Raw genomic sequence first — 24,471 nt, 5'->3', positions numbered from 1 at the left:
AACATCTTCTGGGGCATAACGAGCTAAGCGATTAAAGTCATGAAGGTACTCTGTGACAGAACGGGATCCCTGATTGAGTGCTCTGAGCTCTCTCTTCTTAAGTGCCACAACACCTGATGGTATGTGTGTCTTCTTGAAAGCAGCAGTAAACTCCCGCCAAGTGATAGGCTCTCCCACAGCTCTGTTTTGACGAAAGTGATCCCACCACTCAGCAGCAGGACCATGCAACTGATGCAAAGCAAAAGAAACCTTCTCCTACTCGGTGCACTGAATCAAATCTAACTTCTTTTCAACAGCGTGCAGCCAATCACCTGCCTCTACTGGGTTAGTGGTGCTTGAGAAGGTAGGTGGTCTCACACGTAGAAAATCTGCCAACTTGTTCTGTGGAGGTGGTGGTTGATTGTTGTTATTTGCCTGCTGGTTCTGCGCCTGCTGCATTAACAGATTAATCAAATGAGTTTGCTGGGCCAAAACTTGGGCAAGTGTGGGATCTCCTTCATTGTGACCATTTCCACTTCCACTTCCACTTCCACTTCCACTTCCAGTGTGGGTGTTCACCATCTAAAGAAAAGCATGGGCAAAAGGAAAGAGCGACAGAGAGGTACCCTTAGAACGGAGAACATTAACTAATTTAAATTCTATATTGCTCTTAACTGTGTATGATTACATTTAAATTGATTTAACACTATCTCAGCAGCTAACTTACTCTCTGACAAGCAAAAGAACTAAACTCATGTAGTTACATCCCACCAATGATGTAAGCAACACGCTAAACCCACACATGCACAAGCAAACTTAAGCAAGCAAACTAACACAACGAACTACGGCAACGGTCTAACTAGGCAGCTACTCTCGCCTTGCGTCGGAACGAAGAGATGGATCTTCCTCCTCTGGAGTAGCTGGCTCTCTTTCTTCTGGGTCTTCCTCTTCTTCCTCATCACTTAAGACATGGATGACAGGTTCAGCATGATCAGGCGCAGCATCTCCCACCACACGAGTCTTCGAAGCTAACTGGAGACGAGGTGGTGGACGGGTTCTCTTCCTTGCGGTGAGGCGAAGCTTGGGTGCTGGCGGTGGTGCTTCTCCCTTAAGCTCAGCTAGTTCCTTCTGTAGACGGTACACCTTGCTCTCCAACTTGCAAATCCTGCCACGGTTCCAGTTTTCCCTATCATGAGCTGCTTTCTCCCGCTCCACGCCTACTGCATCCATGGCGCTAAGCATATACACGGCATGCGTCAGAGTGGCGCTTCCTTCAACTTCAGGGCAGTTGTAAGTTCCATAGTCTTGACCATGAGGCTTGTGTGGATGATACTGGAAAGCTGATGACTCTAACTCCTCATCAAAGCGATGACGTAGCTCTCCAATGGCCACCAAGACTGCTTCCTGACAAGCATGGCTGTACTTTCTTCCCCCAGCTTCAAACTTTATCGACGGAAGGTCTTCATGATCACTAGTCAACGTCACGCGAACACGACACTTCTCCTCTTTGGGGTCATAGGGAATCTGGCGATACTCGGGGGCAACCTCATAACCTACTTCAAATGCCATTATTCTCAGCTCCCTGACGAATCCTAGCACCTCGATCAAGTTTTTCGGCGGATGGGGCGGCTTCTAAAGGAACATAGAAAGGAAGGAATTAATGCATATTTTTAAGTTAGCTGCACAAACTAGACTTAATTAAATTGGACCCAAAAAGAAAAAATAAAAGAAAAGGAACAAACAGATTTTTTTAATTGGAAAATAAATCAACTTTGGACAGAGACTAATAGCTTTAGACAAATGAATAAAACAAAACTAAAATACTTAGGATCTACCATAAGCACGGTACAGTGTCACCATTAACAGGGATGAGTAGTACTGATGCTATCTTGATTGAATCGATACTATAATAGATGTACAGTGGCGACTAACCAATGAAATCCATAAAATTAAACTATTTAATACCTTAAACAGTAAAGTTTTTTTTTTAAAAAAAATAAAAGAACAGGCTTCTGCTTTGGTAAAGTAAAATTTAATAAATTTTGTACATAACCTTGCATGTGCTGCCAACTTAATTAATTTGTAAGAGAATAGAAAAGAGCAGTCCTATTTTCCAAAATATTTTGAAGGCTACTTAAGGTTTACCATTTGGCTTGTCCTAAGGTCAAGGTGGCTCTGATACCAACTTGTCACGCCCGGAATTTCTATTCAAAATTCCAAACGCTTACATGTGCGTTAAACCCTCGTCCAGAATTACCCGAGGCACACAATAACAAATTAATAATAGAGTACTATCAAACAGCTATTTAATATTCGCAAAATAAATAATTATTACAGAGGTGGATAGTTCCTCTCAAAAGAAAAATAAAATTCTACGCAGCGGAAATAAACAAAAGACTAAACAGCTATGGCGACTCCACTCCACAAACAACTCGACCCGAACAAAGCCTAATCCTCCTGATCATCACCTTCACTGAAGTACTCCTCCTCTGATGAATGAATATTGCAAGAATGAGCATATGACATACTCAACAAGCCACACAGCAAATATGCAAGTGCACAAGATAACAAAGGATGGCATAATAAAGCTCATTTGCATAAACGGTATTTAATAAACATTTGAGAGAATAGTAAAACAGTGGAGTAATTTAAGCAATATTAAATAAATACCATACAACACACCCGTGTTGCATAGGCCCAACCACATTTGAACAACCAACCCCGGTTGTACAAACCAAACCTCCATACCAGGAATATATCATTCCAAACCAGGAATCAATTTAATAATCACAGTATTATCATTATTAATGAGTAATGTGAGACTAATCACGAAAAACATTGTTAGACCCACCCTTAACCACAGGCACGGCTATTCGAATAGTTCTACTCTGGCCAGAGATGTACCACTGTACCCACAAGACACAACTCTACAACATAACAAGAGGAAAATGCACCCAGCAGCTGCTAGGAAACTCAACAAATTTCTTTGTTCAGAGATCATAGTACTACTATGCAGTTTCAGTTATTAACTTCCTTTTTTCCCCTTTTTAGATAAAAATCCATTAAACTTCTATAAGTGGTGTTTAGCTGTGATCAATGGTATTAGCTGTGAAACTAATCAAATCATCAATCTGAGGAACTTACATCTGACAGCAATTCAAAAATTTCCAAGACCCTAGTCAATAAATACTCTATATACAGAATTAGGTGCAGATGATATACTCCCTCGATAATGGCAAGATGGAATTAAGGTACTCGCCACAAATGAAATGGTGAGGCTGCATTAGACAAAGCAAGCAATCCAATTAATAGTTACTTATATGAATGCTACATATATAAGCATGAACATATGCATAGCCTGCCAAGACATTATGCTGAATAGCATGACAAGATAGGCACTCAAATTGGTATTGCAATGCATAGAAACAAAGAAGAATAAATTGGAATAACTGATTAAATTAATTTGTGTTCCCCATATGTAAATTGGCCAGACTTACCCATCAAGCCTAGGTGCATGTGCCTGAGTGTCGATTCCTAAGTGGCATACCTTTTAAATTGCATCTGTAAATACCCATAATTCTACATCATAGTGGATACATAGTTGCACTCAAATCAGAACTATATGAACCATCATTAGCTGATTGGTTCACCTTGACAAAGGAACATTAACCTATCAATCTACAGTAAAAGTGTAAGTGAGTGCAGCCTGGAGGAATGTATGCCATATCAGCTGACAAGGCCGGGCAGGGGCATATCGCTGAAGGATATCCAGTAAAAAAATAGAATTAAGCATCTTTGCCATCTGTAATAATATGCAATTACGGAATATCTCAAGATATACACAGGTGACCTAAATATATATAAATCTGAAGACATACACAGTAACATAAACATAGATAATTCCGAAGACATACACAGGTGACATGAATCTATATAATCCGAAGATGTAAACAGTTGATCAGAAGATTGACACAATATCACTTAAATTGAAGATGACGGCATATATGTTATTTAACTTACATAATCTTAGTTTTTAGCCCAATGCTTGAAGTCAACCTGATCAGTTAATAAGAGTTGTCACTGCATAAAACTATTTGACAAGAGCAGATCATGCAAACAGCTTTAATATGATCTATTATTCATGAATGTCATTATTAGCCATCAGCAGGTTGTATAAGGTCCAAAACAAAAGGGAAAGAGATCCAGAGAAATTGTTTCAGTACAGAGAGCCAGGAGGATTAACCTGTAGCATTATCACAGCAACATGGCACAGACTACTCCAAACTGATCAGAAACTATTGACTGGACAAAAAAAATGTAAACGATCATTTCATCAATTAGTTGGGCAGATATCAATGTACATGTCGGCGGAGGAGTCACACGATAGGCACAAGCATCAGAAATGAAAAAAACACTATTTTGTGAACAAAGTTCACTGGAGCAATCAGAATAAAAAGCTGGTGATCAATCGGCTAATGTGGTGATAAAGAGGGAGGGAGAGGGAGGGAGGAGGGGATCAGTACCTGCATCATTGGAAGTTGGTTGACTTATCGCCAGTAAGCAAAAGGGGGTTGATTATAGAGCTTGGCTGTAGGGCTTAGGTCCTCCCAACCGTAGCTGCCGCCAGGGCTCCCTTCAGCTGGGATCCCATCCCATCTCTCCTAGATTGGATTGTTGCCTCCCTGTGCCTGGCAAGACAATGAGGACATGGAGTTGACATCCAGTTCAATCATCATTTTCATTCAAAAATCTTTAATTTATAACTTTCATCATTTTCACTTTAATCTGGAATTATAATCTAACCTAGAACTGCTAAAATCCAAACCTGATAATTTATGACACTAATGGTTCTTGTCTTCTAGAGAGGCTAACGACATTTGAGTTTGTGAGATTGCAAACATCACTAAACGATTCAATTATGAACCCTATCCCCTTAGAATGCAATTGAAGGACCTCTGCACTCTTTGATCCAGAGAATAGAGGGATACATATGTAATATGCGTCTCCCTGCACCGCAGAAAGGGGAAAACACACTAATAATTGTGCCATACTTGACAGTTAATGGGCAAGACACAAATGTGCCATTTTCAAGGTGACTTCCAGCTGATGTTAGCTCCATCACATCAACTTCAATAAGTAAAAAATTGCAAAATATCTTCAAGCCTATCATTGGAATTAAATCTAAAAATATGTTCCATAAGGGCAAGTTTTATAATAGATGTGGTGGTCACCTCCAATTTTATCCACATCATCCATCCAAAAATTAAAATTAACTTATGTAAATGCATTGCATTTAATACACTAGTCCCAATACACTTGCCACCAATCAGCCCTCTTATTTTCTCTTGTTTCTTGAAGTTTGTTTGGAGATTGCCCCTTGCATGAGGGGTGGCTCCTCCCCTTTCTCTTCTTTTCTCTCCTCCACATCATTATTTAAGCATACATGGCACTTTGGAGTTTGTGCTTAGAACCTTATAGTACTTGCCCTAAAAGAACTTAATACTTACGAGGTAACGAAATAGTGTAGTAAGATTTGCCAACCTAGATCAATGGGGATCCACTTGAATATGGGAAGGGCGAGTGCTTTGGTTAACGACATTGTGGAACCTGGCTATGTATAATTTAAGTGTGGGACCCCCGGACCAAATCACATTGGACCCCTGATCCAACCCAATCAAATAGGCAAAGCAAGCAACCAGAATGAAAGACGCTTGATGGCCGAATTCTAATTAATGCTAGATGCCTGACGGCCAAACACTAATTGCAGTCCGCATCCCACAACTTAATTTATTAAACTGATGGATTGCTTTCAGATTAATTAGGGGCATTGGGCATTTTGTTTATTCAATTATGTGCACTGCCACAATTGATGCTTACCGTTTACACTATAATCGGTAATCGGCAGTCAGCCAAGTCCTTAGGTAATTAACTGATAATTGCTTTGTAGAATAAATTTGTGATCGGCAGTCCACCATGTTTTTAGACATTTCCTGAGGAAGCATGACTGATATGATACTTGTGAGATGCTTAGCAAGCAGAATTCATACCAAGTAAAATTATCTCCTAAACAAGAGCAAATAACATAGCGAGGTGAGAGAACCAATTGACTAAACATTTGGGGCCCCGTATCATAAGAAACCCTGCCCAAACCCTAGGTAAACAATTTTATGACCCCAAAATAATAAAAGCACAAAATTTGTATTGTTCGAGGATTTAGAAAGAGAGGACATCACCTTAACCTGGAGTCTATACTACGTAGTGCCGTAACCCACCATAGCTCCCGGGCGGGCGCACGCGAGGAGGAGCCGGCTGACGGCGACCCCAGATCTCCAGAGGCTGCGCGCGAGGAGGCGGCGGCGGCGGTGGAGAAGGCCCCAGCAGACGGCAAACCCGGCTCACCGGCGGCTGCGAGGAGGCGGCAACGGCAGGGTAGGGCGAGCGTCGGGCGCGCGCGAGGAGGTGGCGGGGTAGGGGGCGCGGCTCCGGCGGGTAATCGCTCGGAGCTGGCGGCGGCACCCGGCGGTCCGGCGGGCGCTCGCGAGGAGGCGGCGAGCGGCTCCGGGAGGCGGCGACTGGAGATAAGTTTTTTTTTCCCTTTTCCGCTTCTTTCTCACGATCGATCGCTGTATCGCTATAACCGCTGCTAATCGAACGTGGGGATCGCTAATTGCAGTGGTTGATCCAATTTTTGATATAAACCGTTGGATGAATAGATGTAAGGGTCATTAGAGGTGTTTGATGAATTGGTGTATTTTATATCTATACTAATATAAAAAGTACGAGTTCATCTCTAATCCTGCAATTCTTCAGGTCCACTATTGCGTGGGACCCACCTGTCATCCCTAATAAAGAAACCGCACCGCCGCACCCCAAAAAAAAAAAGGAAACGCTGCGAAAAACAAATAACGTGTACGCCCGCCGGACCTAACCCACGCCGCGTCGGCCACCGGACGCCACTGCTCCGCCCGCCTGAACTCACCGCCGCCGCCCTCCCCCACGCCGCCATCTCCACGGACCTCCCCACACCACCGAAGCCACGCCGCCGCGCCGCCCGCCTCACCTCACCGCTGAGCCGCACTTCCCCCCGCCGCCTCCTCAACTCCTCGCCGCCGGCCAGTACCCTACTCCGCCTGCAACCGCCGCCATCGGAGCCGTGGATCCTTCGCCGCCCTGAATTTCACCTGCATCCGCCCGCTTGTGACGTGTTTGATTTTTTTTTTGTCCCCGGTGATTTGATTCAAATTCAATCCGATCCTTTGTTGGTTTTGTTTTTTTTGTGTTCTATATGTTGTTCCCTGTGGTCGTCCTTTCGCCGTGTTCGGTTGTTGCAGGAGCGGATTTGATTGGAAGTTCCCAAGTCGAGGTCTCAAGGAAGAGGTCAGTTTCCCGTCTACAGTCCGGTCGTTTGATTTAGTCACTTGGGTTCGGTGATTGATTTCAGATTTGAGTGGTTGATTACAACCTTCAATCGATGGATGGATGATCATCGGTTTCTATCAGTCCTTACACGAGGTGATTCGATACCCTGGGTTGATTATTATGGTCCAGGTTCATGGTTGCTTTGATTATTAGTTATATTCATGATGAATCGGGGTGGTGGAGGTTTGCTTGTTATGGTTCATGGTTCTTTTGATTAGTTCATGATGGTTTTGAAATTATTCTGACACGAAAGTTTGTGGTGCCGTGACAACCCTCACTGGATTTTCTTTGGTCAGATCCTCAAAATGTGCAGATTTCTAAGTGGTTTCGAGATAGATGTACGAGAGATTGTCAGATGGAATAGCAATGCTTTGTTTGGATTTTGACCCCCCCCCCCTCCCCCGCGCGCGATTTGATTTATGCCTAAAAAGTCTGATTTGGGCCATTGGTTGTTCTTCAGAATTGTTGGAGTTGCATCTCATGGTGAGTCCTATTTGCTGCATGAATTGGAATCATACATACATGCCGCTGGCAGTTCTTTTTGTGTGATCAACAATTCCCCTTAATCAAATTTTCCATGTTTTTCGTTAGTAATTCTTAGTTCTTGCAGATAGCACATAACAAAGATGGAATTTGCAACCCAAACCTGCCTCGGTCTATGAGCTCAAGACAGGCTTTATCCCTATGCACTCAGTCTTTAATTCATGTTTTCTGTACTTAGGCTATTTTCTTCCAAAATAATATTCTTGCTCTCTGTAGGTCTCTGAATAGGAGTAATTTTTTTATGGCCCGTCTCAGTGAAGCACACCACCATTTTCTCTTCAATTCGTCATTAGAAGTTAAATACTTACAAAGTTGAATTTCTTCCCAAATAAATGTTCTCTTGCTTATTGCAGGCCTATCTCATAATTTTGCAAGACCAACCTTCACCGAGTGAAATCTTTAAATCACCGCCATTCTCTTCAATTCATCATTAGAAGTTAAATACCTCACAAAGATATATTTAAATCCAATCTATTACTCACTACAGGTTTCTACATAATTTCTATGGCCAATTTGAGTGAATCCTTTAAATCATCTCCCCTTTCTCTTCAATTTATCATCAGAAGTTAATTGCTTGCAAAGTTGAATTTCTTCTCGAATATTTGATGATTCTGAACAAAATCTGCTCGAAAGTTGCCACAAATGGTCTAAGAGAATAGTGAAATAAGAAGAAAGTAATTGGCCGAAAGAAAGCTCTGCATTCGATGTACACCTCAAAATAATTTGAGTTTTTGCCGTTCCATATGAATTCGTTGTTAGCTGCAAGTTTCTATACTGATGTACAATTCTTACATGTGTGCGGAGTGCACTAAATTTCCCCTGAACTCCCCTGATTCACAAGCATTTTTAATAGATAAATACAAGCACTTTTAGGCCCCCTTTGAATCAAAGGAAAAACCATAGGAATTCTAGAGGATTTTATCGTATGGGAAATAATCCTATAGAGTCCTTTGAAACAAAAGATTGTTTCCTATCAATTCCTTTGAAATTCCTATGGAATGAACCTTACTAGAGCAATTTTGGAGGAAAATAAGCATGAGGTCTCACCTCATGTTTTCCTCTTCATGTGTCTAAGGTTCCTGCGTTTTTCATGTGTGCTAATCAAACGACAGTTCGAAGACTTTCCTGTGTTTCAAAATCCCATAGGAATTCAATAAGTGTGGCATTCAATTCCTACGTTTTTCCTATTCCTCTGTTTTCTCAATCCTGCGATTCAAAGGGGCCCATGCATGTGCTGCTTCCTTCGGTGTTATGTATATATTAAACTTAGAAGAATTTCTTCTACACAATACAGTTGACCTTTTATTGGTTCATGTAAAATTTAATTGTTCTGTTTGTTTCTTTACAGGGAAGCTATGAAATTATGAGAAGTAGCATGCCTAAGTTGACTCTCTTCTGCTTGATATGATGTCCTGAACATGCATTGTTCAGGTGAGCATAGTTATCTATATTGAGATCCCTTCCGCATCGTGATCGCGTTCGGCCCACACCCCGGTCATGGCCATTATGTCCCCTAAACCTTCCAGATAAACAATTTAAGTACGTCTCCACTGGTATATTTTGGTAGTCATTTTTGGATTTTTTTTCTCGTCTTTTAGAACTTGCCAATTTTGTTGTTTCTCAGGAAATAGTTAAATGAGTATGTTGGCTTTGCTGTTTATCACTACCTAGGAAGACATGTCATGATTTCTTTTGCTTATCCAAAGTGTCAAACATTTTATTTTATTAGATCCTATGCTAAACTGAGTAACTGCTGCTGATATCATTTTGTAATTAATACTCTGCATTTTGTCTACATGATTTTGAATCGAGGCAGCAGGAGCAAAACAGCCCACAGTTTTGTTCGAAGGACCCAATGCTAGGAATAGCATGGGGTTAAGGCATTGAGGGCCTCTTTGAATCAAAGGATTTATGTAGGAATTTCATAGGATTCAAATCCTATAGGAAATTTTCCTATTTGGCCCTTTGATTCAAAGGATTGAAGTTTTTCAAATCCTATGAAATTCCTATGGAATGGCACATTGCATGTGGATTTTGGAGGAAATTTAGCAAGAGCTCCAACCTCTTGGAAAATTTCCTTTGAGTCTATCTCTCTCATCCGATTCCAGCGTTTTTCCCGCGCTCCAATCAAACGACCATTCTTGTGTTTTTCCTGTGTTTTACAATCCTCTGTTTTACACTTTAATTCCTGTCAGAATCCTGTGTTTTTCCTATTCCTCCGTTTTTCTACCCTGCGATTCAAAGGGGCCCTGAATATTCCTCTCCCATGCTCTGGACCGTTTTTTTGTTGGCAGTCTCAGTCAGGCATTGCTCCAGTATTAGCTTTTGGATGGCTTTAATTTTATTTTGTGAAATTTGAATCTGATAAAAGTACATGAATAAAAACTTATGTTATTTCTTATTTCATCATTGTAAACTATGAGATCAATCTAGCCCCAGGAGGTGTTTGACAATATTTGAATGTTTATTGAATCAACTACCTCTTGGATATGGGATCGTCTGAGAAAAATGTGTGTTCAATGATCTATATAGATTCTCTCCACTTCTGGGGCTACAGTATTGAGCTTGTTATGAAAATCAAAGCTTGAATTTCCATAAAGAATCATAAAAAAGCCACTTAAAGCATGTTGTATAATATCCAAGGTACTTTAGTTATTCACTGGAAGGGATCAAGGTAATATAAAGCCACGGTTTTGTATACTATACCTGGCACTTCTGATATAGGGAATAGTTTTCACTTTTAGGGAACTACCGATAAATATGTTTATTTTTCCAAATTATCACACCTTTTTTTCCTGGACCATTTATCTTTCCTATGCTAATATAATTATTTGGAAAGTCTCGCAACCCTATTATCTTTTATCTGCTAATATTTCTTTTATATATTTCACAAGGTTGCATAGCTGAAAATTTGCAGCCCAAACATTTTTTCTTTAAATGGCATCCCATAATTAAACGTTAAACTGTTTCTTGCTAACTTATGTATTTTTTGAGCTTGCATGGTGAACCATCAATTCTGAATTATTTGTACTTGTCTGTTTTGTCAATTGACATTCAAGCAACCAACAAGCACCTGAAGCTATCCTGATATACAAACCCTGTGTGGTCTATCTATAAATGCCGATATTCTTTTTATTTGTTTGAATCTTTAGATAGATAATACGCCTACTACAACGTTTTCTTGAATGTGTATACATTGGGAACTAGCATGTATACTTAAAATCAACAACAAGAATGTATGTTAATCCATACATAAATATATCTATCTGGATTGGATGTAGCCAATCTGTACATGTACTAAATTTAAAATAGCAACGGATAATAATGATTCTTCCATAGGAGTGTCCATGACATTAAAAATGCCATTGAAGAGGCAAATGAACACACAAAATATTAGGCAAATAAAAAGGGATTTGCTACACCAATTGGCACTCCTAATGCTTAACATGACTTTTGTGCACGATCTACGTAACAAAAACTTTTACTCTGCCTATATGGTTATATATGTCTATCCGTGACGTGCCTTGCACGTGCACGCTCACTAGTTGGTATAGATGCACAACTAATGAGTATAGAGATGTCCTCAGGAAGCATGGCAACGTGCAATCCATTTGTCTTGAATACTCCCATCTACATCAACCTGGTACTCTTTCGTTAGTCTTCTTTTACAACAAGTGTGAGCAGGCCAGTATTAAAATAACGAATGCAAGGCCAGGCTATCAGGTCTATCAAAGTACAAAGTCACTATTTCTGTATCGTGTTCTCTTTGTGGACATTGTTATGTACACCAATCACCAAGGGAGTTGGTAGCTGGACGCCTGCATTAAGGGATGAACAAAGTATGCTCCCAAAGTTAATGCAGTGATTGCGAGATATGGTAACCGGATGAACTCCCTGTAATAATCTTTGGGTAGTTTCTGTCTTCCATCGATAACTGCAGCAAAAGGAATAACACTTGTTCTCTTTTTCAGAACTTCAAAGGCTTCACCATAGCGTGATGCCAGCCTCCTATCACCATTCCAAACACCAAACAGATGGTGACCAATTAATCCAACGGATGCCGCAACAGCAACTGAATTGCCAATCCATAACGTGTGGGCTAAGCACCAAATTACCTGTCCAACCATCTATAGAATACCATAAAGCAAACCATATTATATGGTATGAGTCAAAACATATGCAAGGAAAGATAACAGATAAAAAACATAGGTTTATATCTAATATCACTAAAGAATTCCATGACATGTATCTTTAAAATGGCCTCCTGGAATTACCTGTGGATGTCTAGTGATGCGCATTATTCCAGTTTCCCACATGTGGAATTTTGGCTTGTCAACAGCTGCCACTTCTAAAAGATTGAAAGTAGATGGATACAGAAAGAAGAATGAGATGAAAGATGAGAGCCAAACAAGCTCATGGATGCCTGAAATACCCTGAACTTGCCATAGCTGAATGCCATCATACCGATGATTTATAAAGTAGACCTACAAGAAAGGACAACGTTCTAAGATACAGAAGAACTTAGCCATTGAGATGCCAACTGTCCAAAAAAAGGTATGCCAAGCACTTACAACAGTACTAACTGCTAAAGGCAGTGAGATTCCAGCAAACATTACACGGTAAGCTCTCTCCCCTATTATTTTCTCACCAGTTTCACGTAAGCTTGCCATACCACTATGGACGACAGCAAAAATGATGGTAAGGAGCAGCATAGTGACCTGAAATCAATAGTCTTTTGGTAAGCACATTTATCTATTTTTAAAATGTTACACAATAGATACAGCCATACAGGTAGTAGGTAGTACTTGACAGTATTACCATAGTAGCACACACGATGTTAACCATATGTTAAACCACTGAAAAGACAAAAAAAGAAAAAAGAAAAAAGGAACAGCAAAGCAAAATGGTAGAAACTGACTGCTAAATTTAAATATGTAAATTGTCACATTACACGTTTACAACACACATATCTAATTTGGTTTTGAATACCATTTGAAGGGAAAAAATGCTGACTGTAGAACACACACACACACACACACACACACACAGAAGCTTGTTACAACGGAAGGGATTATGAAGACACAAGGCTTTTTATTTCATTAGCCTCACATGCTTACAAGATGTCCATTAACTATTATTGTACTGTTGTGCATATTTTTCCCATGTTATCAGCTAATTATTTTAAATTTCAGTATGCTGAATGTAACCTAGATATTTTACCTGAAAAGGGATTAATTACTTCCACCCCAATGATGAAATCATAGCTTGATAATACCATCAGTTATGAGCTAGTATGATAATTATGGTGAGCCTCAGCAAACATTAGAATTACTTCCTCAAATATTGATTTCGTCAATGGTGTAACACGAAGGATGAAATATGTATCCACACAGAGTTTTGCAAATTTTCTTGTTATTGATTCTTTTAGAGGCTCCTATGCTTGAGAACATACAGCACTTAAATTAAGTCTGACATATCCTCACATTCAGGAAATAAATAGAGAAGAAAGTTGTACATTAGCCCCAAGTTTTGGGAACTATCACTACATTATTCATCATGTCAACCTTATGCACTGCTCTAAATCAAGTCAATAGGTGATGTCAAACATAATTTTCTTCATCAGCAAGTGTAACTGAAAACCAGCCAAGCATTTCCATCCAGCAAAGAGCTTTGAAGTTATTATTGAAATTCAGAGCCTTAAATCATCAAAAACATTTTTCTGGTACACTTACAACTGACTTTTTCCCTTTAGAAATTACCAAACATCTACAGTTATCGAATTACATGGATAACCCATGAATGATGATGCTCCATTATTCAAAAGGAGCATTTAGCTTACTAAAGTCCATAATTATGGTCTCAAAAGATTGATTTTCCATCATAAATAGGAGTTTGCTATATACCCAGTTTATAGCTTTCATGTAAATATAGGGAGGGAATGTTCAGTTTCACAAGCATCAAGCCTGATCTGTCTTATTTGGTCCAATTTATGTTTGAATTACCGAAACTAGAAGCACACAAGAAATCAATATCACATTCAATTGCTTCATTGGCAGTCCAAACTAAAAAGCGTTGAACTACCTACATGCCACAGAGCATCAAAATGGAATCTGCACTGGTTTGTCATTTCACTAGTCAGTACAGGTTCTCTAAAAGCATGCATATTTAGTCCATACTGAATTATTAATTCAGTATATAAAACGCAGAAATATTAGGTTTGGCCAAAAAAAAAAAGTAAAGAGGCTCTCCTCTCAAAGTACACTAATTAACACAAGAGAAGCGAAAAGTAATTTTCTGGAAGGGAAAACGATATCTACCGGCGCACCTCGTGGTTGTCGGAGACGGCGGCGACGGCCTCGAGGAACCTGGTCCCGACCCCGGTGGCTGGGTCGATCCACAGCACGTTGAGCCCCCACAGCACCACGGCGAGTATCCCGCCGAAGTAGACCCACGACGCCACCCGCTGGTCGCCCAGCCGGAACGCCGCCGAGTCCTCCCCGACGAGGCGCGGGGCCCCGTCCACCTCGCCGTCTGAGTCGTCCTCCCCCGCGCCGCCGATCGAGGACCCCCTCGCCCGGGCCGGACGGACGGCGGAGGCTGGGGAGAAGACGAGGCGGGCCCCGAGCAGCGGCGCCGTGGGGGACACCCGGCTCTGTGGCAGGGTCACTCGCCGCTGCGGGAAGTGTAGGAGAAGCGGGGGAGGGGCGGGAAGGCGGAGGAGGAGATGGGAGGCCATCGGCGGCGGCGGGGAGGGGAGAGGTGCGTGGTGGTGGTGGTGGTGGTGGTGGTGGTGGGAGGGGGGTTAGTAGACGTCAGAGTGGTGGAGGCATCTTCGGGAGGAGGATGCGGTCGGCGTGGGGATTTGGAGGGTGGTGTCGACGTGGCGGGCTCCAGCCGTGCCGCCGGCCCGACTACAAAGTTTGACCTTTCGTTGACCGACCTTTTGCTGACGAAAATGGCTGTGCATGTAGTACATATTTTGCTCTACAGGAGGGCTGTAAAACGTATTTTATCTTAAATGTCCAAAATATAATAAGCATCTTTAAAATAATGCTTGGTCAAATACTTTTAATTTAAAATATTAAATATAAAAAAATATCTTCGCAATTACTCTTAATAATCTCTACAGCTAGCTTTTAAGAGGTGGCTCAGTAATAGGTCAAACGTTCACCGGTCTCCTCATGATGGTGAAAATAGCTCGATACCATTATGACATTGGTAACTTAGGCGTAAAGCGTTAGGCACATAGGCGTATCCTCTAATTCTCTAGCTTTATAAGGCCATCCCCAATAGAAGATACCATTTTTATGTTTCCAAGAGTGTGACATAAGTAACAAAATGTTCAATTGATGATCGAAATGGCTCATATAAATATATAATACTCTATCATATGAGTATGAAATCTCAATGGGAATTGCCTAACAAGTTACTTCCTTCGTCCCAAATTATAAGACATATATTATTTTTACACGTTCCTCAGGAATATATTTTGACCATTAATTTATTTCATTTTATTTTCCAAACGAACATGAAATTTTCATTACATAAAAATACTTTAAAATATGAATATAGTGATATAACATATATAATACTTAGTGTAGATATAATTAATATGATTATTAGTTAAAAGTTACCGAGTTCGATTTAACGTCCTATAATTTGAGACAATGCTTAGCATCCTATCATCCAATTAGCTTGAGACCATCCTATAATTTGAGACAAATGGAGTACTATGTTGGGGTACAATGCTTAGCATCCTATCATCCAATTAGCCTATTTCCGTTAGTTGAATGGATCGCCCGGTTCCTTAGCGTATAGAGGCTCATAAATCACAAAATTTTCGAGGTAATCTTCTCTCATTATTGTAACCGTTTTTTAATAGGATTTTATTAAATATTAATACACTTTGAACAATATAAGGGGCTAAAGTTACTAGCCTGTATGATTTACATGCTGATGGCTTTTTTTCACTATGTTTAAAGGTTATAGTCTAAATCCAACCCATGTAAGAAAAAAAAAACTGATGAACTCCATTATTTGCTTGCGAGCTTTTTGATTTTTGAATTTTGAAGTTGATTTTGAGTTTTTTTTTCCAACATTAGCGCTTTAGTCACAGAACCAAGAACACAGAATAAAAAAGTTTTACCCTAAATTATTTTTATTGTTTATTCTTCACTTATCGTGACAAAGAGGTTTCATTCTTCACTTACCGTGACCTTCTGGGTGTTGCAAGCAGGCAATAAAAATAAACTAAGCTTATGTTTGAGTACAGATGATCTCGCAATGTAAACTCCAATACAGGATGGCCGAGAGGTGGAGAATTCAATGTCGAGAACAATGACCCAGATCGCGCAGCCATGGCCGATTCTTTTATTGAACAAATAATTCAGTCGGTAGAACATAAATTACAATTATTACAATTAAGGCAGAGCATTATTTCCGTTGTTTTCAACATGCACACTTGCACAAGCAGCAAGTCCTGCGCTTACTCCCCAATGCCTAGAAAGGAAGAAGAGCAAAACGAAACAGAATCCCCAATACAGTCAGTTTGGTAAGCTTTGTCCACTGCAGGCCACCTGTATAACTACAACAGAGGGATCAAGGCACATCATTCGCCGAACCGAGTGTCAGGAGGTGAGTGTATCTTGTGTGTGTATATATGGTAGGGATAAATAAGAATGGTTGCCCCATTTATTTTCACGGGGCATGCAGGAATTGGGGCGGGGAGGGGCAAGCAAGAACATTTTCCTGCCTGAATGTGATACATGATGAAGCACCGGTGTGTGGTGATTCAGAGAAGCAGAAAAAGGATGGACAAGGACCTGTACAGCTTCAGCTCTTTGAATTTGTTGGAGATAATTACTGAAGAGTCAAGAATGGGAGGTAGCATGAGGAAAGGCCGAGGAGGGCTTATGATGCCTCTCTCTCGGCATTCCCATCGCCAGAGGGTATTTGCTGGGAATCAGACTGAGGAACCCGGTGAGACCTTCCAGAGCCTCCATCAAGCAATATTCCTGGATGCCCTGGTGAGGGTGACAACTGATAATGCATAGATGACACATCACCTCTTGGTGATGTTGCACTTCCATACATAAGGGTTCCCATAGGATGGTCAAATTTGCAATTAGGACCAAACTTGCAGATCCCGTAACGAGAATAGAATGTGCAGACAGGTTCTCCCTGTTAGCAGGAAAGAGATAGATGTTAGGGTAGCATCCCCCGATAGGCAAAAAGTACCAAATTACAGATTACTCAAGTATTATAATTTATTGGAACTACTAACAGGCATGAACCACAAAAAACAATAATCAGAAATCCAGTTCCTCGTACCAAAACTTGATAAAGCAGAAAGTAATGGAATTTGCAAGTGAGCTTGTCAACCTAGTACTAAAAGAAACTTTTCATAATCTGTACTACCACACTAGGAAGGGAAATATGCACCAAATACCTTACACAATGAAGTTACTCGGTATAGATATCCAATTTTCAACTCAAATAACTCCAGCTCTCAATCAATCAACAAAAAGCTGTAGTAGTTAAACTCCACTAAATTGAAGTTAGAGAAATAACTGGTTTGATCCTGAATATTACAGAGAAATTGAATACATACTAGTACTAAAGAAAGGCTTATGGGGGGGCTTGCTTACTATGCAAGATACTTCTGCCTAGGTTTTTGTCTCACCTACCGGGCGGAGCTAGAACTAAATGGCAGGGATGCCACTCGCTTGTTTTGCTCTACTTTGGACTGAGTTTAGGCTGATGCGGGTGCCTGAATTTGAACCGAGGGGGTGCACATATGGTGAAAATAGACAGATTATAGCTAAAACAATTGCTTGACCAGGTTCCTGGGCACCCGCCTAATCTAATGTAGCTCTGCCCATGTCCTATGTCACCAGTTCACCACTAACACCAGTAAATAAATTAGAAAATCTCATGCACAGACATGTTGCTCAGTGCTGCTACTGTGGTGATCATAAGAAAGGAAAACCTGTGTTTTGTTTTTACTTCAGTATTAGCACTTTTAACTCACTTTACACCGTATGAATACAACCAATTTTCAGGTTATAACCGTTTCACATAATAGTTCCTCCCACGATAGCTTTCCCAGAAATGCTTTTCACCTACACGGTCAGTACCTTAAAAGAACAGGAAACAAGACAACACATGCAGAAAAAATTGCATGATGGCCACTATAAATGGAATGGTCCTCACAAAATTTGGCTTGAGAAATTTCAACATAAAAAAAAAACCTTACCGGGCGTAGTGGAAGACCAAGTGAATTCAATGCACAGTTTGGAGCAGGTACCAGTCGCTCCTTGGGGTGATGAAACTTGCAAACAGCACCAAACTTACAGTCTCCAGTTTTCATGTAGAATTGACACTCTGGTTGATCAGGTCTCTCAGGAAATATATTTTCCCCTTGTACTGTGTAAACACCGACTGGAACAGAGCCTCCTTGGTATGACTGATACATTCCATGATCTCCCATACCACCTGTTTCACTCTGACGTGAGCCATAGTATTGAGTTGTTACAGGTGTTCGTTGCTGGTCATCTGGAGACGAAGAGCCCATTTGTGCCTAAGAGATTATAAATAAAAAGTCATATACAGTTAAAATGCAGGCAACCAAAAAGAGTAAGTGCACTCGCATTGATTTGTGAACGACTCTTTCATATATAAATGTAATCGAAAATAATGTTCTCCAATCTTGCAGTCATTTAACTTTGAAGGAAAATAATTTGACGAACAATCTGGTAAAAAACAAAACCTAAACCTTAGTCAGAACAATATCAAACTGTAATGCATGTAACCCCATACTGATATATCTCCATTCCTGTAAAACTGAACTGAAAGGAAAGATTGAACAAATCCTACACCAGTACAAATAAAATAGTTTGTATCAAGTACAACTGGAAAAGCAGCAAATGTTTATCCAACAAAGGAGATGTGAATGCACACAGTTGTGAAGGTGAGGAACTGGGGCTAAATTCTACTCCCTCCGTCCCAAAATATAAGAACCTATAACCGGATGGGATGTTTCCTAGTACTACGAATCTGGACAGTTGTACTAGGAAACGTCCCATCCGGTCCTAGGTTCTTATATTTTGGGACAGAGGGAGTAATCAGTTTACTTTATCATGACAAAAATACTATGAGAAATCAGGTTACACACTTGAGATCTGACATCACTTTTTTTTTTTTAGAAACTTCACATCTTGATATCATTGCAACTAATTTCAAGGATTGAAGATCCCAAATCCAGGTTATTCTTGTTAAAACATATGTTATACCAAGAAGTGGTATAATATCACTGCAACAAAAAGGGTGCCATATCCAATATGCCAAGAAATGCAGATTTCTCAGACAGCTAAATTTTATGCCTCAGGCCATGAACATTTCCATATTTAATTACTTAATATACCATGCAAAATGTGGCAATCCATATTGTCTAGGAGTGATGGAGGTTATAGACGCTAAATGGATCTATCCAGAGTTGCACCCATGTTTAACACAAGTTTGATGGAGACCACTGAGTGATAAGTTCATGATTTCAAATAGTTCGGCACATGTTTTAGTAAGTGAAAAAACATATTGGAGGGTTTATTAGCAGGAAATAAATGGACAACATACATAAACAAACCTAAAAATTAGTCCCCCGACTTGAATAAACATAAAAGTTGATTGTTCCAAATAAAAAAACGGGGCAACTATAAATAAGGATAGTATACTGCATGAAGTGGGTACATTATGAATGATGAACATAAACATAGTAAAAGTAAAAGACCGCATTTCCATGCATTCAGAACAAGTATCAGCATAGCATGCCGAGGAAGAGCATATAATACATAATAGGATAGCGAATAACTGCACAAATTGAAGTATGAAGAAAGGGTAAGGAACATACAGCATAAGGATTCCACCCTGGAACTTGAACAAGGCCCTGGGGAACGATTACTTGTGCATAGCCTGAATGGCCAGGCCACCTGGGGCTTGCAATAAATGATGCAGATCTTGACAAGGTCCAGTTTGTTACGGCCCCAGGATAAGTATGTTGACCAGGAGAGGTTGCAGACTGTCCAGGTGAATACATAGAGTTCCGCACAGCAACCATTGTATTAGAGGGCTGTGGATGATGAAACTTACATGTGCTTGCAAATTTACACTGCCCTGTTCTTAAGTAGTAAGCACATTCCTTCTCATTCTGCAGTAATAAACTGCAAGTTAATGAAAGCTAATCTTGCATGCAAGCTAAGAGGTAGAGAACAGATATTACGATTAAGCAATCAGGTGACAACTAAATTATAGAATTATGGAACAAACCGGACGCATCGGGTAGCCTAGAACATTTAACTGTACACGGTTTGCAAGTGCAGCCTTCTCCCTGGGGTGATGAAACTTGCATGTTGCACCAAACTTGCACGTTCCAGTTTTCAAGTAGTACTGAAAGAACAGAAAATATGAGAACTCTAAGCATAACGTTCATGACATGTAAAAGCCAGTTTCAGTACAAAATAGTAGTCAGAGAATATCAAAAGATTAGGCATAAATAGCAGTCGAGGTTCTATAAAAAGATGAAGGATATGGCAAATTTTAAAAACGAAGTTCATTTATAGCTGATAAGAATGAAAGGCTAGTAGAAAAAAATACTCATAGAAAAATGTGTTAACAGCTATATTATTTACTAAAACAACAGAAAATATTACATCATAATAGCAAAATGTTAAGGTTGATTCTTCTGAATACATGTATAGTCAGAGAAACAGAGAGTGCTCTTGCAATGTAACATGGTACTGACTGATATTGTTCACAAAGTTATTTCTCTTTAAAGCTAATTCTTGTTAACTTACAAAGAATGCAAGCAAATATTTTTGCCAACCTGCCAGGCTGCCACAAAATATGTTGCTAGGAACTGTACTCAAATGGCTCATGTTCAAAATTTTTTTACTGATAGATTACCAACATTGTAAACAGATGAGCTTAAGTTTAAATTAAACTTAGATCAAACATATTAATTATCAGCCAGAGTATTGAAACCCAGCAAACTGTTAAAAGTTAATCACACACCACATGGCAAAGAAGAAAAAAAATCAAGACAAATTGATTTATTAAGTTAATAAAAGATTTAGTACCCACTTGACACTCAGGTTGACCAACTCTATAAGGATACTCTCCATTCATCCTTGCAGCAGCAACAGCCTGATAATTCAATAAAAAAAATTGGGTAAAGATAAAAATTAGAATCAAGCAAAAAAGGGATAAGGAAACAAAATCATACGATTTCTAACATTCAAACAAAAAAGTGGACCATATTTGGCATATCGTTTGCCCAGGTGCTGTCGCATCCATGTTTGTGAAAAGTACGCAACATACTGTGTCAATAATAACCAAAAAAATCATGGATGTAGGATAATGGTGTTATACACTTTCTGCATATTGAGACCTGGGATGGGAACCCCTGGGCACTTAAATTGCATTCTAATTTTATATTTCTATGCAAATAATAGTTATGAAAAAAATTGACAATACACCACCTATTATTTACATAAGGAAAAGTGGGAACAGCTCTAGCTAGAGTGCGCTATATAATATACAATAGTATACAGCAGAACGTATGGCAGCTTAAATGCATCAAATTAGATATTTAGAAGCTACCTAAATGAGTGTACAAAGTACAAACAACTCTCCACCAGGAATTTGATATAGTTAAATGAGTGACTAAAGAATCCAAATTCTTTGTATGTTTGCCCAATTTAGTTTTGGGGCCACTTCAAATTTCACAATCTTTCCAAGCAACATTATCTTGCAATTTTCAGATTAACATCATTATGAACAATGATGCAATCAATGACCATAAACATTGAGTGGTCTCTTTACAATTTTTGTAACATATGGAGTGGTTGATTCTTAACCCAAAAAATTCAGCAGCTGAGAATTTAGAAAGAAAGATAAAAAGGAAAAGACAAATTAGGTCTATTCAAGATATATACACATTACAAATATCAGCCAAATTTCCGGGACCTAATATGGCCGGTTTTCGAAGCTAGGGGTGAAAAAAAACCGGTATTGTATTTCAGGGGTGAAAAAAAAAACTTTGAGCAAAGTTCAAGGATCAAAAAGACTTTACCCAAACAAATAATACATGATGCACAAGTAACATTACCAGTTTTCTATTTGGGGGGTGATTGAATTTGCAGGTCATCCCAAACCTACATAGTCCAGTCCTCATATAATAACTGCAGTCTGGCTCTCCTATCCGCTCAGGGTATGGAGTGGACTCCATAGACTCTCCTCCTCCTAAAGTCATTTGCCACATTGCTTCTGCAATATCATTGAGAAACATTGTTAACAATCACTTGGCATGACTGGTATACTAGAGACAAAGAGCAATGTCTAAATTATTCTCTCCAAATAGTTAAAATATCATGGTCGACATTTAATAATCCATGAATTCAAGTTTAAATCAATTTGTTTAGAACAATATTAGCACAAAAGACAGAAGCTTGTGCTAGAGTAGAAGCAAACAAAGCAAATCTGCACGCACACTTTATATGACAAATCTTGGTGTGGTACTGTCACATCCACTTACAAGCAATATATAAGGTTCACATGATTTCATCCTTTTCTTTATGGAATCCCCTTCTAATAGCCATGCTAGAGTTGCAGTGAGAATTTTATGTTTTTTAATGCATAAATGAAACAGATTATGCTAGTTCTTAATTATCGTAGAAAAGTATGTGGTACCACATTTAAAGTTTTAAACAAACACTGGCAATATTAGTCCGGATAGCCACCCTTTCTACTGAAATGGAAACTTGGTTACTATGAGTGGAGAAGGGCAAGTTATCAACAAATGTTCAGATACTAATCATGAGTAAAAGAAGACATCTGCCAATTCCTCCCAATGCTTGAAGCACAGGTAAATTACCAGTGAGACCACATAAGCCAGCAGAAAAAGGCCTTGCTATAATGTGAACTCAAGTGGGGGGGGGGGGGGGGGGGTGGGAAAGCAATTCCACCAAAGTTGCCACCTTTATACCAAAAGTCAAGTAGCTATGTGTTCGTCCCCTGATTCTACAAATGTGGACCTCCAACAAAAACGCATTACCTCAGCCCATCATCTCTGAGATGAGAACGCTCAGTGGAAAACCTCTGACCTCTCACCAGACACTCTATTCCCCCAAAGGTTCAAACACTGATTTTTCAACCCAAAATACAAGCATAAAGATCACGCAAAGATATATGACAAAAAAATTACAATCCCCAACCTAGCGTAGTTGCGCAAACACACCAGCATTGAAGCCACCGACACAAGAGAAAACTGAAAAGGGAGCTGGACCCCCTATCACCAAGAACGATCCGAAATCAAGCCCCGGTGTGCTCGGCTCGAGCGAGCCGGAGGGGCTGGAATAGCCTTCGCAATGCCACACCCGCCGCGGCGCATCGAAACCCTAACGCGACCTTGTTCAACCCCAATTCCGCCCCCGAGAAGCGTTATTAACCACAGCCCCGACAAACGATCGCACACACTGTTCCCCGGCGTCCCCATCGAATCGTCCCCTCCTCCCAGGCTCCAACGCGGAACCCTCACCAGCCACCTCCCGCGGGGACCCCACGAGCGGCCACAAACCCCAACCGCGCGCGACATTGCAGCACCATCCCTCGAACCACGCACCAAGAGAACGGAGCAAATAACCCCTCCCCCACCTTCCGCGGCGGCAACCCCGAGGTGGTGGGGCCCGATCGCCGGCGCCGCCGCCGACACGCCACCCGGGGAGGTGCCTCCCCCGTTGCTGTCGCCCTCCCCGCCCCCGCCGCCCGCTCCTGCTCCCGCCGCCATCACGGCCGCCCCGGCATCAATCAATCAGATCAGGGACGCGGCGAGGTGCGCGTGGAGTGGAGTGGGAGGAGTAGGGGAAGAAGGGAAGGGAAGGGAAGGGAAGCTAGGCACGCGAGGAGAGGAGGCGGCGAGGAGGAGAGAGGAGGAGACAAGCGTCCATCCCCTGGGCCGAACGGACAGCCAGTCGTTTTGTTCAGCTCCCCACCTTTTTCACCCGCGCTTCCTCCACCCAACCGAAACCACCCCCGCTGCATAATGCCACGCGCACCCCGACCGTGCACACACGGAAAACCAGACCAAGCGCGCCACCTGTACCTGCTAAGGGCCAACTACTCCAAATCATCTATAGCCAATATAATAGCTAATTTGTACAATAGTTACTTACTATACTATTAATATCTGGTCCCTATCATACACACATTACGTCCTAGAGTCTGTGCTGCAGCTGGCTATAGATCTATAGCTCGTTGCTCTTCTCTCTTTCTTTATCTCTGTAAAATATCTTTATAGCTGGCTTATATCCTGCTATTGTACCTGCTCTAAGGGCTTCTTCGAATTGTAGGAACTTTAGAGGATCCATTTCCTACAGGATTTAAGTATTTTTCACTTATTCGGTTTGGAGGAATTGGGCATGTGAAAAATTGGAGGATTTTTCCTTCGCCTGTGATTTCATATGAATTCCATAGGGAACT

At 40.6% G+C, this 24,471-nt stretch overlaps 2 protein-coding genes and 1 long non-coding RNA gene across 4 annotated transcripts; all 3 read right to left on the bottom strand.

Moving 5' to 3' along the window:
- Positions 1-616: 616 nt before the first annotated feature.
- Positions 617-6,574, bottom strand: LOC127757948 (uncharacterized). Of its 2 annotated transcripts, none has more exons than XR_008013564.1 (3): positions 6,213-6,574; positions 4,223-4,667; positions 617-4,035 (listed from the first exon to the last, which is right to left on the bottom strand). It is a non-coding gene; the product is annotated as an uncharacterized LOC127757948 (long non-coding RNA). The 2 variants fall into 2 exon arrangements; XR_008013563.1 differs by having other exon boundaries at positions 617-4,281; positions 4,503-4,667.
- A 4,470-nt stretch (positions 6,575-11,044) lies between these two features.
- On the bottom strand, positions 11,045-14,763 carry LOC127756214 (15-cis-zeta-carotene isomerase, chloroplastic). The gene is made up of 4 exons (XM_052281609.1): positions 14,267-14,763; positions 12,513-12,659; positions 12,216-12,425; positions 11,045-12,068 (listed from the first exon to the last, which is right to left on the bottom strand). The coding sequence occupies exons 1-4, from the start codon at positions 14,675-14,677 to the stop codon at positions 11,733-11,735; spliced, it is 1,104 nt and encodes a 367-aa protein (XP_052137569.1). The 5' UTR covers positions 14,678-14,763; the 3' UTR covers positions 11,045-11,732.
- Positions 14,764-16,267: 1,504 nt separating this feature from the next.
- On the bottom strand, positions 16,268-23,960 carry LOC127757217 (zinc finger CCCH domain-containing protein 66). Its single transcript, XM_052282687.1, has 7 exons — positions 23,647-23,960; positions 22,103-22,260; positions 21,076-21,138; positions 20,263-20,382; positions 19,847-20,143; positions 18,197-18,520; positions 16,268-17,121 (listed from the first exon to the last, which is right to left on the bottom strand). Exons 1-7 carry the CDS (start codon positions 23,777-23,779, stop codon positions 16,852-16,854), a joined length of 1,365 nt encoding a protein of 454 aa, XP_052138647.1. The 5' UTR covers positions 23,780-23,960; the 3' UTR covers positions 16,268-16,851.
- Between the last annotated feature and the right edge of the window lie 511 nt (positions 23,961-24,471).

The sequence above is a fragment of the Oryza glaberrima genome, chromosome 12 (assembly GCF_000147395.1).
Source record: "Oryza glaberrima chromosome 12, OglaRS2, whole genome shotgun sequence".
In the NCBI taxonomy this organism is placed as follows: Eukaryota; Viridiplantae; Streptophyta; class Magnoliopsida; order Poales; family Poaceae; genus Oryza; species Oryza glaberrima.
Note: the sequence above shows the minus strand (reverse complement) of the source record. Positions and strands in the feature narration are given on the sequence as shown.

What these genes read in the sequence shown, in the direction of transcription:
- LOC127757217 (XM_052282687.1), bottom strand. Translation starts at nt 23,779, where the DNA reads ATGGCGGCGGGAGCAGGAGCGGGCGGCGGGGGCGGGGAGGGCGACAGC. An exon ending in ACCCCCCAAATAGAAAACTG is followed by an intron (nt 21,139 to 22,102) that starts GTAATGTTACTT and finishes TTGAATTATCAG; the next exon opens with GCTGTTGCTGCTGCAAGGAT. An exon ending in TTGGTCTTCCACTACGCCCG is followed by an intron (nt 17,122 to 18,196) that starts GTAAGGTTTTTT and finishes TCCTGCTAACAG; the next exon opens with GGAGAACCTGTCTGCACATT.
- LOC127756214 (XM_052281609.1), bottom strand. Translation starts at nt 14,677, where the DNA reads ATGGCCTCCCATCTCCTCCTCCGCCTTCCCGCCCCTCCCCCGCTTCTC. An exon ending in CTTTAGCAGTTAGTACTGTT is followed by an intron (nt 12,426 to 12,512) that starts GTAAGTGCTTGG and finishes CCTTTCTTGTAG; the next exon opens with GTCTACTTTATAAATCATCG. An exon ending in GCATCACTAGACATCCACAG is followed by an intron (nt 12,069 to 12,215) that starts GTAATTCCAGGA and finishes GGTATTCTATAG; the next exon opens with ATGGTTGGACAGGTAATTTG.